Here is a 17255-nt window from a genome sequence, read left to right as displayed (position 1 = left end):
CCATCTGACAAAACGCATACTGAGTTGGTCCCAGTGCCACCTGCGCTCGCTGAGGGCTACGCACGTGCCAGGCCACCTGAACGACGGCCCAGACAGACTGTCCAGAGACAATATTTCCCCAGGGGAATGGTCCCTGCATGCTCAAACAGTCCAGAAGTTATGGAGCATATTCGGCAGAGCAGAGATAGACCTCTTTGCGTCAGAAGAGAACTCTCACTGCCCAGTATTTTTCTCGAAAAGCGAGGACGCGCTGGCCCAGGACTGGCCCAACCGCCCGCTTTACGCCTTCCCTCCCGTCTCGCTACGCATCACTCGGGAAACGCGTCACTCGGTGCTCCTTATAGCCCCGCGCTGGGAGAATCAGACATGGTTCCCGGAGCTTACGCAGCTGTCACTGACAGCCCCGTGGCCCATTCCAGTGAGAGCAGATCTACTATCTCAAGCTCGCGGCACAATCTGGCATCCCCACCCAGAGCGCTGGGCACTGCACGCGTGGGTGATCAACGACTACTCGTCGCTTTGCCAGAAGGAGTAATAAACACTATCATACACGCTAGAGCCCCTTCCACGAGAAGACTCTATGCGTCCAAATGGTCTGTGTTTTCAAAATGGTGCACCGACAGAGACCTGGACCCACGGACATGTGGGGTGTCGTCGCTGCTCGTGTTTTTACAAGAGCTGCTGGATAAGGGCAGATCCCCATCCACGCTCAAAGTGATGCGTGGCGGCCGTCGCGGCATTCGCTGAACCCTGCACGGCCAGTCACTGGGAAAAACGAGCTGGTCATCCGCTTCCTCAGGGGAGCTAGAAGGATGAACCCCCCGCGCCCCCCATCGGTTCCTATCTGGGATCTTTCTGTAGTTCTCGAAGCTATGAAAGCCCCCCCTTTCGAACCGCTTCAATCCGTGGATTTGAAATACCTTTCACTCAAAACCGTTTTTCTAACTGCCCTGTCATCAGTTAAACGTGTGGGAGACCTTCACGCGCTGTATGTCAGTGCTGCGTGTCTTGAGTTTGGACCAAGTGACTCCAAGGTCATTTTAAAGCCTAGACACGGCTATGTCCCCAAGGTGATCGGTACTCCTTTCAGAACACAAATCATTTCCCTATCGGCGCTGCCAGCATCCGATAGCGAACGCGACGCCAATCTCCTTTGCCCAGTCAGAGCACTGAGACTGTATACTGCGCGCTCCGCCTCTTTCAGACGCTCTGAGCAGCTTTTCGTTTCGTTCGGAGGGCGCACCAAAGGTTTCGCCGCCTCGAAACAGACACTGTCTAGATGGATAGTGGACGCTATTGCTGCCGCGTACTTGTCAAAAGACCTACCATGCCCGTTTAGGGCTCACTCCACTAGAGGCATGGCCTCCTCGTGGGCATGGTCCAGCGGGATTTCCATTCACGACATATGTGTGGCAGCGGGCTGGGCTTCCCCCTCCACCTTTGTCAGATTTTACAATCTGGAAGTGCCCGCCCTGCAGGCAAAACTACTAGCGGTTTAATACGCTACAGCTCCCCTGGTGAGCTGCACTGACGGGATACATTCCACACAGACCGGCACCGCCGCCCCCCCCCCCCCCGGGCTCATGCAGTGGATGCTTGGCGCGCACGGTGTTGACAATCGGTTCCCGTAGCGTAAGCTAGCTTACGCAATACGAGAGAACCTCTCGTAAGAGAACGTAACCTCGGTTCTCTCTAGATGAGGGAACGAGTATTGCTCGCGCCACGAGCGACTTTCGCTTCATTCAATGAAAACCAGGGTTCCAGCCTAAGAACTTACGCATATATGCAATCTAGCCACGCCCATTCTGGCGGGCTTTGATACATTGACGGCGCGGGCACCTCTCATTGGACGCGAGTTCACTCAAGTTCGTCTATAGGCTGCAGCAGTTGCCGCAGAGCAACCAATGAGCTCGCTAGCTAGCCCGCTCAAGGTATGCAGCTGCTGCACTGCGTTGACAATGGATACAAAATTAAGGATAATTTTTTGGCTTCAATATCTCAGAAAAGATTAATCTTTCCCGTAGCGTAAGCTAGCTTACGCAATACTCGTTCCCTCATCTAGAGAGAACCGAGGTTACGTTAGGTAACCGATTCGTTTTCAACCGAGGTTTGTTCTTTTTTGCCTTACCTGTTACTACAATACTCAAGTTGTTTTTCTCCAACAGTTCAAATGACAGGAGAGCTGCATCTTTCTCGATCAGAGATCTCCACTCCAGCACGTACCCCTTGTACTGGGAAGACACCGGACGCTCCCAAGTGATCAGCAGAGATGTCTCCGACTGTGGACGCACACTGAAATTAAAAACGGCCCCCAGTACTAAAAAAAAAGACAATAAGAAGTCATTTAACAATATGTAGAGTTCACTGGTAAAACACAGTGGACTGAACTCTGTATCAAAAACACTGAATGAGATTTCCAGGGATCAACATTCAATACCTTTTTTCCGATATACAGGCACTACAGTATGATTCGAGCTTCCCATTTCATTAGTAGCTCTCAGGTAGATCTTTCTAAGCCTCTTGGTGAGTTTGACAGAGCAGTGGCTTTCTTGTGTAACACACAACACCTTTTTAGGTTCCTTTGATTCAACAATGTATGCAAGATTCCAGCCATTTGCATGAAACTGTGGTGACGGCTGAAATTAAAAAGTGTGGTTATGTACTTTACAAACAGTGTGTATTGTAACATTTATCCTGTTGCAATGACTTGCACAATTATAGACCTCTATTTCAAGAACATTACTCAAATTGAGGGATGAGTCAAAGTGATCTTTGGTAATCGACACAGATGCTGTCAAGCATAACTTGTATTGAACGCGAACATTCCTTTAACAAATGACACTGACAAATGAAATACCAATGCCTTTTAAACTACATATAAGATCACTCCTAGATTAAGATTTAAGATGTTTTATGTATGTATATAAACACAAAATATCCAATCCTAAACGGGTTTATTATATCAGATTAGAGAAAGATCAGTCTGATGGACTCTCACCTTCCAGTACAGATGTGCGGTTTCATTATTGTCCTGTGCTTTAAGCCATGTGTGCAGACGGCCAGTCGGTGCTGAAAAAGAAGCAGTCAGTTGTGAATACTTCAGCACAACAAGACTGTTGCCTTTACCAAAGGACTGAAGCCTTTAGACACAATTTGAAGAGATGATTCTGTTTCATAAAAATTTTTTTAAAAAGTGTTCCACGGAGGGGTACATCTTTGTCAATCCAACATCAAAACGAGTCATAACGGACATTCCTTTACCACTTCATTTTACAGTATACGCTGAAATAATATTTATATATATATAAATACTATACATACAAATTGATTCAAATATACACAAGGAAAATCTTGTGAAGAAAAAAGTTCTTCAATTTCTATAATAATTTTAGGTAGTTCACACTGTTACCTAATACTGTATTTAACAGTAAAATAGTTTTCCTTAAGGAAAAACAGTAAATGTTCCTTTCACAAAATATGTCATATGTACTATAATTTAGATAAAAATGACAATGCTGAAAATGGCAGGGGGGCTGAAGGTGAGAACCATTACTTTTCTGCCAGCTAAAACGACTAAAGGGGACTAACAAGGGGAGGCGATTGCTGCTTTGCAGTGGAGCCCCTAAGATCCAAGTTATGCCACTGGCCGGCACACTCATTGACTTAAATACTGTATGAGGTTTCATACAACAACAAAAAAAAGTACAAAAAGTATTTTAAGTTTATAAGTAAAGGGGAAAAACCTTTATAATGGGATTTGATAAAATGATATAAGTCATATGTAAAATTTGTAATTTCTGTGGCACTAGTGTCTTTTTTAATTTTTTCCAATCTTTATCAGACAATAGAATTTCAATATGAAAGAACCCAGAAAAGAGAGAACATACAAAAATAAAGGTCAGGGTAGTTGAAGAAACCACCTCTAGTGTCACCAATGGAACGGCAAAATGAATGATGGTTTCAAACAGATTTAACAAACACTTCTCCCATATGAAATTAGTTGGGCAAACCCATTCCATTGGTTAAGTCAGTGTAACTGTGTCGAGCTGGTTGGGATGCTCAAACAAATAGAGCAATGTGTTTGAAAGTGCCACTGAGTTACAGTGTTTATAATAAATGGCTTATAGTTTTTCTGCATTTTAAAGTGGGTAGGAGAAAGTTTTTTATTGAAAAAAGTACACACTTCATATTTAAGTATACAGTATAGTAAATAGGTTGAACATAAATTAGTAACCAGTACTTGTTACATACCTTTTTTAAGTGTGGTAGCTACTTTCTGCTCACTCCATTCAGTCCATGATCCATTGTAATACTTAATTCGCATTTTGGTGCTGTAATTTGTACCATGAAGAAGTCCACACACCTGGATTTTTCTCAGTGGTGGTCCTTCCTTGAGGAAAACCTGAAATAGCATAAATTAAAGATTAGGTTGACTGATATGTTTTTTTTTTTAATGGTCAATGCCGATTTCTAGAGAGTAGGGTGGCAGATAAGCTGATATAATGCTGATATATCATATTCAATTACATATACATACATTGGCAAAAAGAAAATTGCATTATATCTACTCATACTTTCACAAAAAAACATGCCCCCAAAAACTATTAAAAATAATAATACAATAATCTTGATTTGGTGTGCTTTTTTCTTCCCATTTTAGTAATTGTTTGCACATTAAGAAATTGTAATACATTAGGAAAAAGGAAATACAGTAACAACAGTGCACCCAGCAACCACAAATTACATTTTGATGAGGTGAGGTTTGAGAATTAAATCTATTTAAACAAGATATCAGCATATTTGCAGATGATATATGATAAGATTTGTATTGATATTTGCTTTTTAATCATTAGTCAAGAAAGTTAATGGTTACAGGGAACTGTTGAGAAGAGAGAAAGAGAGAATGAAATACCAGAGAACTTTAAACATCATGAGCTCATACGCATCTTTCACCGCTCTGATATGCAGGACCGTCTACTACTGTGGTAACACGATGCCACATGACAACAAAACAATTGGTCACATGTTTTTGAGAGCTTCTTCACGTGCAAGCAGGTGATTTTTTGCACCGTCACAGCTTGAGAAATGAGTTGGCCAAATGAGAACATTTATCGGCCGATACAGACAATTAAAAAATTACTAATATCTGCCAATTTATAGGCCTTGGAGATATATCAGTCGACCACTATTAAAAAGACAATTTGTATTACTTCCACACAGGCATTATTATACAAATAGTCCATATTACTGACACACAATCACTCACCAGCTCTTTGTCAAGCTTGTTCTGCACTATTGTCAGTCTCAACTCCACTTTGCAGGTCACCTTCAGCCACTGAGTCGTTGGAAGCCACCAGCTGTACAGAAAACATCCAAACTTATGTGCTTCAACCCACTGAATCTCAGGATGCTCAAACTTTGCTGAAAAAAAATTAAATACACAAGTTGAATCATAATACTTCCATTGGACAGGCCCAATACAACAAGGAGGGGTTGGGAGGGTTACTTGAGGGTAAAATGTTTTCCACTACAGATTACAGAATACATGCTTTAAAATGTAATTTGTAATGTATTCTGTGAGATTACTCAAGGTCAGGAATGTAATCTAAATACTTTGGATTTCTTATTCAGAACTGGCTAATTTGAGTGATACTTGCCTGTGTAAAGATTCACTTTCATTGTACTGTATGGCAAAACATTTTAAGAAAACTTTCCTTTTGTGTGGATTTGTAGCAACGTGAGGAGTAAATGATGACAGAATTAAAATTTGTGGGGTAAAAAATATATTTTTAGAAGCCTTCCTTAGCCTATTTATTAATTCCTGAATAATTTTGTATGCAAGAGTTTCTTAAACCCTTGATTTTATGAAAGATTTATAAAGAGCCTCTTACAGCTCTTTGGATTCTCACTGGATTAATTGCTATTGCTTGTAGTATTCTAACTTTCAAGTTGCTTTGAATAAAAGCATCTGCTGAAAAAATAAATGAAAATGAAATAATGAAATGAAGCAGATCACTCTACATACCATATTTCATAGGGGTTAACAGCAGAGGTGCTGAGGTGCTGTTTCCAAAAGCATTCACTGCCATAACATAAAACTCCATCTCAGAAAATAAACTCAAATTATTACGTGGAATCCACTGGAAGTGCACACCAGGAGGGAGCACATAGTGAAACCTGAGAGGAAACCTGAGGAAATTATAATAAAGCAAAGTCTGTTTAAGGCAAGTCCGGTCACTTGGGAAGTCATACAAGTACAGCTAATTTCTACTTTAATAGGGAAAGCCCAAAATCTCCAAAACTGTTTGTCAATATTATGTTCATATAACATATTTCAAATCAACAATAAAATCTACAATGGTATAAATTATGCTTCTTTAGATCACATTATGCCAAAAAAAAAGCACAATTGTTCAGGCTGATTAAGTGGATTTCTCCATATGTAAAGTGCAGAGTTGCCCGTCTCGTCCCCTTGTAATGTGTCTGGACAAACTGAATTTACTCTAAATGATCATATGATTTAATATACCAAGCCTGTCAAGAGCATGTCCAGCTCATATTTCATCCCCATTTATTTTTTTATTACCTTATATAAAAATACAAATTAAACAAATGACATTATTTAGATTGTGAATCATGTTACTATTTGTTGTACTTTCTCTAATGTATGCCAATTTAAATAATAATAAAAAATTATATAAGAGGTTTATAGATATTAAGCTAAAGTAAATTAAGGGCATTTTCAGACTGTAGACCGTTTGCTTTGTTCCAAAATGGGAACTAAATTGTTACAATGTCACATTTTCTTCTTAGCTCGGTTCGCTTTCACAAAACGGACCAAAACTATGATGATAAAAGTCACATGTGAGCAAGCTGTTCCCTAATTGGTCATTATGTTTGTTCGCTGTTCCAAGATTAAGCTCATCCGTTGATATACTGGTTAATATTATGCCTGTAAAACATTTGTCAACCATTACAAATTCTTGTGCTCTTGAGCGTCACCAGTTTGAGGTTGTGCTCCAAATACAAATTATCTGTCACTTATCCGCAAATTATCCGCAAATGATCTGCTTTTGCATAATTTCTCCATTGAAACACACCTGTTATCACAGATCTCTCTCCCCCACTCTCGCATGTGCGCGCACACACACACACACACACACACACACACACACACACACACACACACACACACACACACACACACACACACACACACACACATAGTGTTTCCATGTTTTATGGGGACTTTCCATAGACATAATGGTTTTTATACTGTACAAACTTGTATAAACCTAACCCTACCCCTAAACCTAACCCTCACAGAAAACTTTCTGCATTTTTACATTTTCAAAAAACATAATTTAGTATGATTTATAAGCTGTTTTCCTCATGGGGACCGACAAAATGTCCCCACAAGGCCAAAAATTTCGGGTTTTACTATCCTTATGGGGACATTTGGTCCCCACAAAGTGATAAATACAGGCTCACACACACACACACACACTCACACACACACACACACACACACATGTTGTGTTTCCATGTTTTATGGGGACTTTCCATAGACATAATGGTTTTTATACTCTACAAACTTTATATTCTATCCCCTAAACCTAACCCTACCCCTAAACCTAACCCTCACAGAAAACTTTCTGCATTTTTACATTTTCAAAAAACATAATTTAGTATGATTTATAAGCTGTTTTCCTCATGGGGACCGACAAAATGTCCCCACAAGGTCAAAAATTTCGGGTTTTACTATCCTTATGGGGACATTTGGTCCCCACAAAGTGATAAATACACGCTCACACACACACACACACACACACACACACACACACACACACACACACACACACACACACACACACAAACAGCCTATTTTAAATGTGCAATTACATCTAATATAGTTGCCAAAAGGTTATATCCATGTTTTGATGATGAATTACAGAAAAGTGTTGATCTACAGATGTCTTCTTCAAAGATCCCTCAGTTATGTTCATGGTTTTAATAGGGATATTGTTTAGTCCGTTGGTCCGCTGGGTTGGTTTTCATTCTCACCACAAGCGAATTGATCCAGAGTTAATTTGCAATCGGTCCGAGACCACCTCATTCAAGCCATTGCTGTGTTCATATTTGCTTAAACTGAACCAAGGGAGAAAACGCAACAGGTTCCGAAACAAATGCTCCAATGAGCCAGGTGTGAAAATGCCCAAAAACAATGAAAACTGTTTTACTGGTCCTAAAATTCTCTTTATGATATCTATGAAACGTGACCTGGACTTGTTTTTATGGGATAAACGCATAAACATGCAGCATGTTTATGTTAATGTCAGCAGAAATAAGTACCTTTTTCTGCTGCCGTGAAGAGTATAGTTTGTATTTCTGCTTGCTGTTTTGCTTGCCTGACCAGGATCCCAGTGACACAGCAGTCTGATTGGATTTGTTACATTCAGGTGACAGCTCAGGTTCTTAGGGACGTCCGGAGGATCTGTAAGAGTAAAAGGATTGTAGATGAAAGTGACAAAAGTCAGATGAACTTTGGACTGGAATGAAACTGGTGAAAAGTCTCTGCGAAGCATTAAAAATTGGATATCATATACTTAAGTCAATACAAACAAACACACACACACAGAGTAATGTGTGTATTCAAAACTGTATTTTTTCCCACAGTTTTAGAAGCCTTTATTTTTTTGTATAGTGTTAAATATTAGACAAAGAGAGAGACATGTTGATTGGCTACACGATTACATGTCAAAGCACCAATCAGCTTACCTCCTGCAAGCCAATTGGTGCACTTAGTATTTTTTTCATCATTAAAAAAGTTGAACTCCTCAAGACATGGACTGTAATTTTACAATATATGTAGTAAAACATGAGCACTCACATTAAAATGAAGACTCCAGTTATATCAGTAACCTTATAAAAGCTGTTTTATTCTACATGGAGAGGGTCCACACATGGGGGCTGCCATAGTAGAATCACATGACCAGCCGAACTATACTCACTTAATCTCAGTAACTGTCCTGTTATTTGACACTTTCACTCAGTGATTAAAGTAATCATGGCTGACTATGAATACTACATTTCTACAATGGCATCTGAAACTGAAAACTATTGATTTTAAATTATGCTGCATCCAAGCCACTTGTGCACCTTTAACATGTCACATGTGAGCAAGCCAATTGGCTAAAAGATAACAAGTTCAAAGAACCTATTAGCTTGCGCCACATACAGTAGAGCTGCATTGCTGCACTTTGTTAATTAGTAGTTTAGATAGTAATTAATCATCATTGAAAATCAGCCTTACATCCCAAGTCGACAGTCACTTCACCGACTTCATTGCATTTGTCCTCGTCACAAACACAGCAAGCGACAGTTGCCCTTGTGTCTGTGAAGCTGGGGATGCGTACACCATATGTTCCATTACTCTCTTGGTAAGAGAGATTACTATGGAGGGATTGGCCATTAAGTTCCCACTTCACACGCCAGAGGTCTGTGCTTTTGGTGAGCAGGCAGTCATCTTTAATGCGGCAGCACGCTGATATGGGCGAGCCGACAGGCAGTTTTGATGATGGAGTGTATACCTCAGCACATGATGATGCTTCAACCACTGTGGGAGAAAGATTTATTTCAAGGAAGGTAAATAGGGCTGTCAATCAATAAAAAATTGCAATCAAATTAATTACATGAAATGCAAAATTTAATAGTCAAATTTAGAGCATATTTCAATATTTGCTGAGGAAAAACCACAGAATGAATATAATTTAAAGGAATTTAAATTCTTTCATCATTTACTCACCCTTATGCCATCCTGGATATTTATGCCTTTTTTTCTTCAGCAGAACACAAATGAAGATTTTTAGAAGAATATCTCAGCTCTGTTGGTCCATACAATGCAAGTGAATGGGTGCCAAATTTTGAAGAGATTTGATAAATGTGGGTGAGAAACAGATAAATAATTTTGTAAATTTTTCTATAAATTCTCCTCCCTGCTCAGTCAATCTCCACTTTCACATTCTTCTTGCGTTTTTTGTCGATTCACTTTCTTCATGTATATGCCCCCTACTGGGCAGGGAGAAGAATGTCTAGCAAAAATGCCCTCAAATATTGATCTGTTTCTCTCCCACATATATCTTATCTCTTCTGAAGACATGGATTTAACCACTGGAGTGTAATGGATCAATTTTACACTGCCTTTATGTGCTTTTTGGAGCTTCAAACTTTTTGCTCACATTCCCTTGCATTGTATGCACCAAAAGAGCTGAGATATTCTCCTAAAAACCTTCATTTGTGTTCTGCAGACGAAAGAAAGTCATACGCATCTGGAATGACATGAGGGTGAGTAAATGATGAGAGAATTTTCATTTTTGGGTGAACTATCCCTTTAAGACATTGCATTATTGTGGCAGACATGTGAATCATGGAATAGACATTACAAAAAGTTGTTTTAGAAGTCTTTAGTTAATATATTTTATTTCCATATCATTGAATATAAGACTATTACTGGCCTACAGTCATGCTTGACAATCTGTCTTAGGAGCTGTTCACACAGGACCTGTTTTTGTATCCCATCTGCGCTATTTTGTAATTGTTGGTTTATGTACACATGCGTCAGATGGATTTCTTTGGCCGTGCCTCCTGTATGAAAGTCCTTAGTCAATCTGTGCTGTCTGCTCTCAGTAAGTGTGGTTTGGTGAGGCATATTGTCTGTAGTAGCAAGTGGGGCCACGCTAACTTCAATTCGCAAAAGAACTTTGCTCATATTTCAAATTTGAATGTCTCAGATTTTATGGAAATTTCTTATAACAGTATTAATGTATGGGACAGGGGGCAGGCGTTATTGTTTATCACATTATTATTTATAATTAACTGGACAAAATGTACATGTTAAATTGACAGCCTTAATGGTAACATCAACAGTTTTGTATCATACTCATTATTTGAGTCTTATTTTTTCACCCTGAATTCACTTAAAAGTCGACTACCACAATCCACTGCCTAAGTGTTGTGAAACAGCATTGCATTACATTTACCCGACAACATCCTCCAACACAAATCTACAGTGTGTCAAAATAGGTTTCACATGACAAAAAATAAAAAACATGTACTTTGGTGTTCTAACCAACTAGAGACTCAACAAACGATCTAAGTGCTGGGTATTTGATACATTTTTGAGATTACAAGATGTTTTCACAATTTTATATCTTTAAAACATGAATGATAAGAAATGTTGAATATTGTCGTAGATGCATTTTGTAGATGTTTTTACAGTTTTAAAAAACAATACATTTAAAACATGAATTAAGGTGATAATAATGAACAATTATTTCAATATTATGTGGTTGTAAAGGGTGTTAAGTGAAAAGGTATTTTACCTTTAATCAAGGCAATCGTATGTATCCATGGGACAGCCAATACAAGCCAGACTGAAGACATGGTTACAATGACTGAAAGAAAAAACATCAAATTTAGACATGGTTTCAGAGGTGTAACATCTTTAAATGACAAAGCATTCAGTTTATCACAGACTTAGAAATTACAAAAAGAAAGGAAAACAAATAAAATGATAAAACAATATAAATATATATACATTTATGTTAAATAGACATTTAATAATACAATTATTATATACAAATTATATTATTATAATACAAATTGCTGTCTTAAATTTCTAAATAAATTAAAAGTCTGATTATTCAACCATTTTTAAATGTAATTACTGATGAAGAAAACCAAGATAAAACTCCAAATACCCTTAAAGTCATGTAGAAATGGCGTTTAGTGGTGTGCAGTGAAACCATTATCTTTATTTGTATCTTTCTCAGTATTCATATAGAACCGACTGTGGGCGGGGCTTAAACTGGAAGTAGGTCAAAACGAAATGAAATGCCCATTTGTAAATGTTAATTTTACTATTATAATTTGTATTAATAAAATATTCCTTGTATATGCCTTTTCAGAATAATAGCCTAATAAAAATCATTATTATTATTATACAACTATTATTTAAAAAAATATTATTTTATAATTTATTTCTTATAAGATGAAGCTGAATTGTTGGCTACATTAACTGTGGAATATGTGGTTAATAGAGAGCGTGTGCGATCACCTGTTGCCATACCCAAGCAGAGATGCTGCCATCTCTCTGGAGATCAGCTTTCTCAGTGGAAAAATAGCCATCCAAGCAGGGGTAATTCTCCCTATTTCACGGTAGCCGGTGCGCAAGAGTCTTTCACTATAGAAACCGCAATGTATTACACCATTTTGAACAGTACTTTTTCTCCAATGTGGAAAATCCAGTAAGCGCCTTGAGTTGTGTAATTAATCAGTCTGTTGTGTCTCTCAGCTGTGATCAGCCGTAATGCTGAAGATGTCTATTTTTAAGCTGTAATAGTAATACAAGCGATCACGGAGTGCTGTTGTATGTAAACAACTGCTGACGGATTCACTTCACATCACCAACTGCTCATATTACACACAAAAATGATCTTTTGCCACCACCTGCTGTATGTAATGTCAAAAAATTTAATAAAAATACATGTAAGAGACACTTATACAGTAACTCTTAACACATCTGCACTGCTCTTACACTTTAGTTTAGAACAGCAGGAACACAAGCGGAGTGATACACACACAGTGAAGTGTCCCAGTGCTGATGGTGTGAGACCATCAGTGCTCATGGAACGTCTCTCATCCAATCAGATTCGAGGACCAGAACTAACTGTGTAATCATTTTGTTAAAATATATATTAACAACAACATTCAACATAACAAGAAAAATGAGGGATAACTGAGGGATGAGGGATAAATTTACATGCGCGTGTTCCACGAGACAGGGTCCCGCTGGACGCCTCCAAACAAACAGCGAATCAGGCATGAGCATTGATGACTTTTCTTTTCTCTGATCTTATATAATAAATATATTATAAAGTTTCTTTAAGCGCGTCTTTATGACTAATATAATTTCTTGTCATGTGTCATTCCGAGATGCCTTACAGGTCACCCGCCTGGTGTGTAGATGAGCAAAATTACTAGCGCGTGAAATACCTGCATTTGAACGAACAGCTCGGGAACTGGATTTGGCGGGTGCTATTTCACACCCTGGGCACTCATAAAAATAATGAACATTCGTAAAATCATTCATAGATAATGCTTAAATGCTAAGATCAGTAGTTATTGGTAAATGAGGCCCAGAACTCTATGCATGTGCATGTCTTGGAGAAGTGGTTTCATTGCACTCGTGAACAGCAGAGCTCACATATCAAATCAGACGCACATCAATAGCTTTTCTTTTGTCTGTTCTTCAAAATATAATCACACATGTGTCGTCAAACGCACAACTTTGTGTTTAATTTCTTGTCATATATCACTCTGAGAAGTGGGTCTCCCCCCACAGTGGCTGGTACATCAGCAAATTTACCCGCCACTGCACATGACAAATCCGCATTTGGCAGGTGTTAATTTTAAACCTTGTTCACCAGGAGTAGGCTGTACGACAAATTCGGTGTCTATGACTTCAAGCTTTGCAATCACACCCACACTTTCTGCAGGATCATTTTCTCTAGAAAGCTTTAAATGATCATGTGTTGGTGAATAGTGATACACCCCGCAAGCCACCTGATTTTTTAACAAAGAGCCACTTGTGGCTCACGAGCCATAGGTTCCCAACCCCTGGTCTAGATTATTCCAGAAGTGATTTCTGACAAGATTCATGTTATTTTTTAGACACAAGTTCCAGGCCTAAATTAGAGTCTGCCAACTGTAATTTCTAACCTCAAGAATGTTTTTAGGTTTCATTTTCAAAGAGGATAAAGCATATTTTAATTTGTAGACTTTTCTAAATGCATTTGCACAAGTCTAATGACTCTTTTGCATGTAATGATTGAGCAGAATGTTTAAAACACTGTTTATTGCACTTATGTTTAACAAATAAAGTTTGAGGATTTGTTACATATCTTTGTTGTATTTTTATGACTCATTACAAAATAATCAACTGCTTTGTTAAATAGACTAACTTTAAATAGAAACAATTGAAGTTGTTTGAATGAAGTTGTTTGTATTTAATCATCTTATGTTGGTTGAGTGAAAAATAATTTTTTTCAAGAGTTTTTAATAGATCAAAACATGTTCAGAAAACGTAACTAGTTTAAGTTACAGGGAAGTGATTAAATTGATTTTGTTTGACTTTACTATTTCACACTGATTCTTCCTCATTCAGTTGAGTTGTCACAACACAAGGAGTTTGCATAGATTAAAAATATATTTTCATGTTAATAAAAACTAATTTGGTTGTGTGGAACCACTGTCCATAATTTAATTGAGATAGTTTAAGTATATTTTTTTTTGAGTGCACACATTTTTCAGTGAACAATAAATACAAATTCAAACATTAAAATAAATAATTATAAAATCAATATAGCCATTTTTTTAAATGATAAAACACCATTATTTAGTTGAATAATAATAATAATAATAATAATAATAATAATAATGTTACATTTATATAGTGCCTTACCAGAGGTAGCACAGTTTAGTAGCACGTTCACAAGTGAGTCGAGTTCCGGCATATGACGTGAGAAGTGACGAACGCGGAAGCGCAGAGTATGAGGAAGCTAGTGAACGTGCGGACGTCCGTTACCGTAAGCCAGTGATTATAGTTTATAAAGTTAAAAATATGGATAATAATTCACTTCAGAGAGCCGAAAAATTATTTTTTGATGGATGGATGCACTTTTCTGGGCTTCAGGTACCATTATTTCCGATTATAAAGCTTGGATTGTGTTTGGCTGAAAGAAAAAAGCACACCTAAGGTGGCTTAAGGGTGAGTAAATTATGGGATAATTTTAATTTTTGGGTGAAATAACCCTTTAAGATATCGAAAATCCCTTCATAAATTTAAATCTGTACTGTCTTGACATTATTCTAAAAATATTTGAAGCAGTTCAGAGTGCTATTCCAAAGTCTGTAAAAAGTTCCACACTTCCTGCTGCCAGTTGATGGCGCTATGATCGTGCCCCACAATAATCATATCCATGTGATCAGCCCCTGATACCAAACATAAATCTCAATTTTGATCTAAATCGCACAATGCACGCCGAAGATATCAGCAATTCTTTTTCATTTTTCGCCATTCATTTATCACCTCACCATGGCAACACCATATGAAATATAACAAATCTGTTCGCAATTTAGCATCTTCAATGTCTTGGGATGATGTTGCCCATGTTTGGTGCCTGTCACATTAATCCCCTAGGAGGAGTATTTCAAATTTCAGAGCATGCGTTTTTCAAACATTGCAACATGCCAGACTTGGGCAGAGCATATGACTATGAGGGTGAAAGTTGTCCAGCTTCATGAGATCCATATGTGCACAAAGTGTGGTGACTGTAGGTGAAAAGGAATGTGCTACAGAGCCTCCCAAATATCCAATTTTCAAGGGGGTGGCAAAAGCCCCTGAAACCTTGAAAAGAAGAATGTTAACAGTAATCCTTAGGAAAACAATAGGGTCTCTGCACTTACAGTGCTTGGGCCCTAAATATTCAATGTTAGTTCACCATAACAAATGTAGGTTGCATTGTATTGTGAAGTGTTACCGAAATGACCACTGTGACAAGTTAAAGGGGTGGGAATAAAGATGTTAATATAATGATTAAAATGTTTTTATAGTGAAATAACAATGACATAATGCTTAATTATTTAGTTAATGTACAATTAAGCAGTTAGAAATGTCCAACTTTGATTTTCATTGATTTCAAAATATATTCACATTTGAATGTACATGAACTGTTGTTAAGCATTATATAATATTTGAACTGTTAATGACTCATTAATTACATTTTTTCTTATGTGTTACCAATGATTCTAATTAAGGAGGTAATACAAAAAATATGGTACATACTTTAAAGTGTTTAAAAGACATCTGTCGGAGGTTGGAGTCACTTTTACACTTCTCTTTAGTTTCTGTCCAGCGAGGTATGGTGTACAGTTGAAGTGTTCTTTAAAAAAGAAAGATTTAAATCTTCTTGAAGTGAGCCTGACCAGTGGGTGTTCTGTGTATGAGTCACTTCGTGCTGTCTGTCTTACGTTGTGTACCCTTCTCTCCATCCTGAACCACAAGCACAAACTGAAGCAGGAAATGAGAAACTGTTGTGAAACTCTTCTACATGTGCCCCATGTTCCTGCTCCCACTTTTTACAAATGAGAAAACTAATAATTGTGTAATCAGGGACTGCATTTCTCACATTGCATTTGTTTTTTTTTATTTACAAACTTTTAATGACATTATAATGGATAATTGGTACATTTGGACAAAAGGCCCATAAGGAAATGTTTTTACTTTTCCATTCTCAAATAATATGACGATTAAAAATATATTTTTTCTAACTGAATATTGAAGGAGAAATATATTAAATTAAAAAGAAATTATAAAATAATTTTTATGTTGGCTTTGTCAAACTGTTATTCTACAAATAGGGTTTAGGATTATTCCTTTTGTTCCTAGGAACAAAATATTTTTTTATGTGATTCCTTGTGTCCTTTTGTAATGCCATACACTTTTTGCTGTGCCCCCTTTGTTTTCCTTCTATTTTGGATTGTTTGAAAAAATAAAAATTAATTAATCTTAGACAGTTCACCCGATCGTAACTCTAGACAGGCTTGCTGGATAGAGGCTTGGATAGAGGCGTTTGCCACTATGAATATACTCTAGGTTCTTATGATCTGTCCAGACCACGAAATGTACCCCCGAACCCTCTAACCAATGATGCCACTTGCCCAAGTCCAACTGGACAGTCAATAATTCTCGGTTGCTGACCTCGTAATTCCATTCAGCTGGTGCAAAAAAAAGCACATGGATGCATCTTTCCATCTGAGGGGGAGCGGAGCAACAAGACTGCTCCGACACCAACCTCAGACGCATCCATCTCCACCACAAACTGACTTGCAGGATCGGGAGTAACAAGGATAGGTGCGGTAGAAAACCACTCCTTTAATTTAGAAAACGCAGCCTCAGTTCACAGGGACCAACAAAATTCAGTATGTGTGGAGGTGAGGTTCATCAAAGGTGCGTTGAGCTGACTGTAGTTCCTTATAAACCTCCGATAAAAATGACCGAACCCCAAAATCCTCTGCAATGCCTTTGGTGGAATCTAGGGTTGGCCAATCAGAGACGACTTTAACTTTAGTCAGGTCCATGCGCACTCCCTCGGACGAAAAGATGAACCTCATAAATGGAACCGACTGTTATGTTT

At 38.1% G+C, this 17255-nt stretch overlaps 1 protein-coding gene across 3 annotated transcripts in view; it reads right to left on the bottom strand.

Annotated features, from left to right (window-relative positions):
• The window catches only part of LOC127655531 (granulocyte colony-stimulating factor receptor-like), a 36590-nt gene extending 20520 nt beyond the window's left edge, over positions 1-16070 (bottom strand). Inside the window, exons 1-10 of one of the 3 annotated variants that reach the window (XM_052143416.1) lie at positions 15905-16070; positions 11382-11453; positions 9314-9616; positions 8353-8494; positions 6026-6189; positions 5267-5421; positions 4252-4402; positions 2999-3069; positions 2438-2636; positions 2129-2317 (exon numbers count right to left, since the gene is read on the bottom strand). In XM_052143416.1, coding sequence (XP_051999376.1) covers positions 2129-2317; positions 2438-2636; positions 2999-3069; positions 4252-4402; positions 5267-5421; positions 6026-6189; positions 8353-8494; positions 9314-9616; positions 11382-11442 — 1435 coding nt within the window. In that variant the 5' untranslated portion in view covers positions 11443-11453; positions 15905-16070. Of the gene's footprint in view, positions 1-2128; positions 2318-2437; positions 2637-2998; positions 3070-4251; positions 4403-5266; positions 5422-6025; positions 6190-8352; positions 8495-9313; positions 9617-11381; positions 11454-11759; positions 11799-12595; positions 12716-15904 lie in introns of those variants that run through there. The other 2 variants (XM_052143415.1, XM_052143417.1) reach the window with 2 other exon arrangements.
• Positions 16071-17255: the final 1185 nt, after the last annotated feature.

The sequence above is a fragment of the Xyrauchen texanus genome, chromosome 15, assembly GCF_025860055.1.
Source record: "Xyrauchen texanus isolate HMW12.3.18 chromosome 15, RBS_HiC_50CHRs, whole genome shotgun sequence".
Lineage (NCBI taxonomy): Eukaryota > Metazoa > Chordata > Actinopteri > Cypriniformes > Catostomidae > Xyrauchen > Xyrauchen texanus.
Note: the sequence above shows the minus strand (reverse complement) of the source record. Positions and strands in the feature narration are given on the sequence as shown.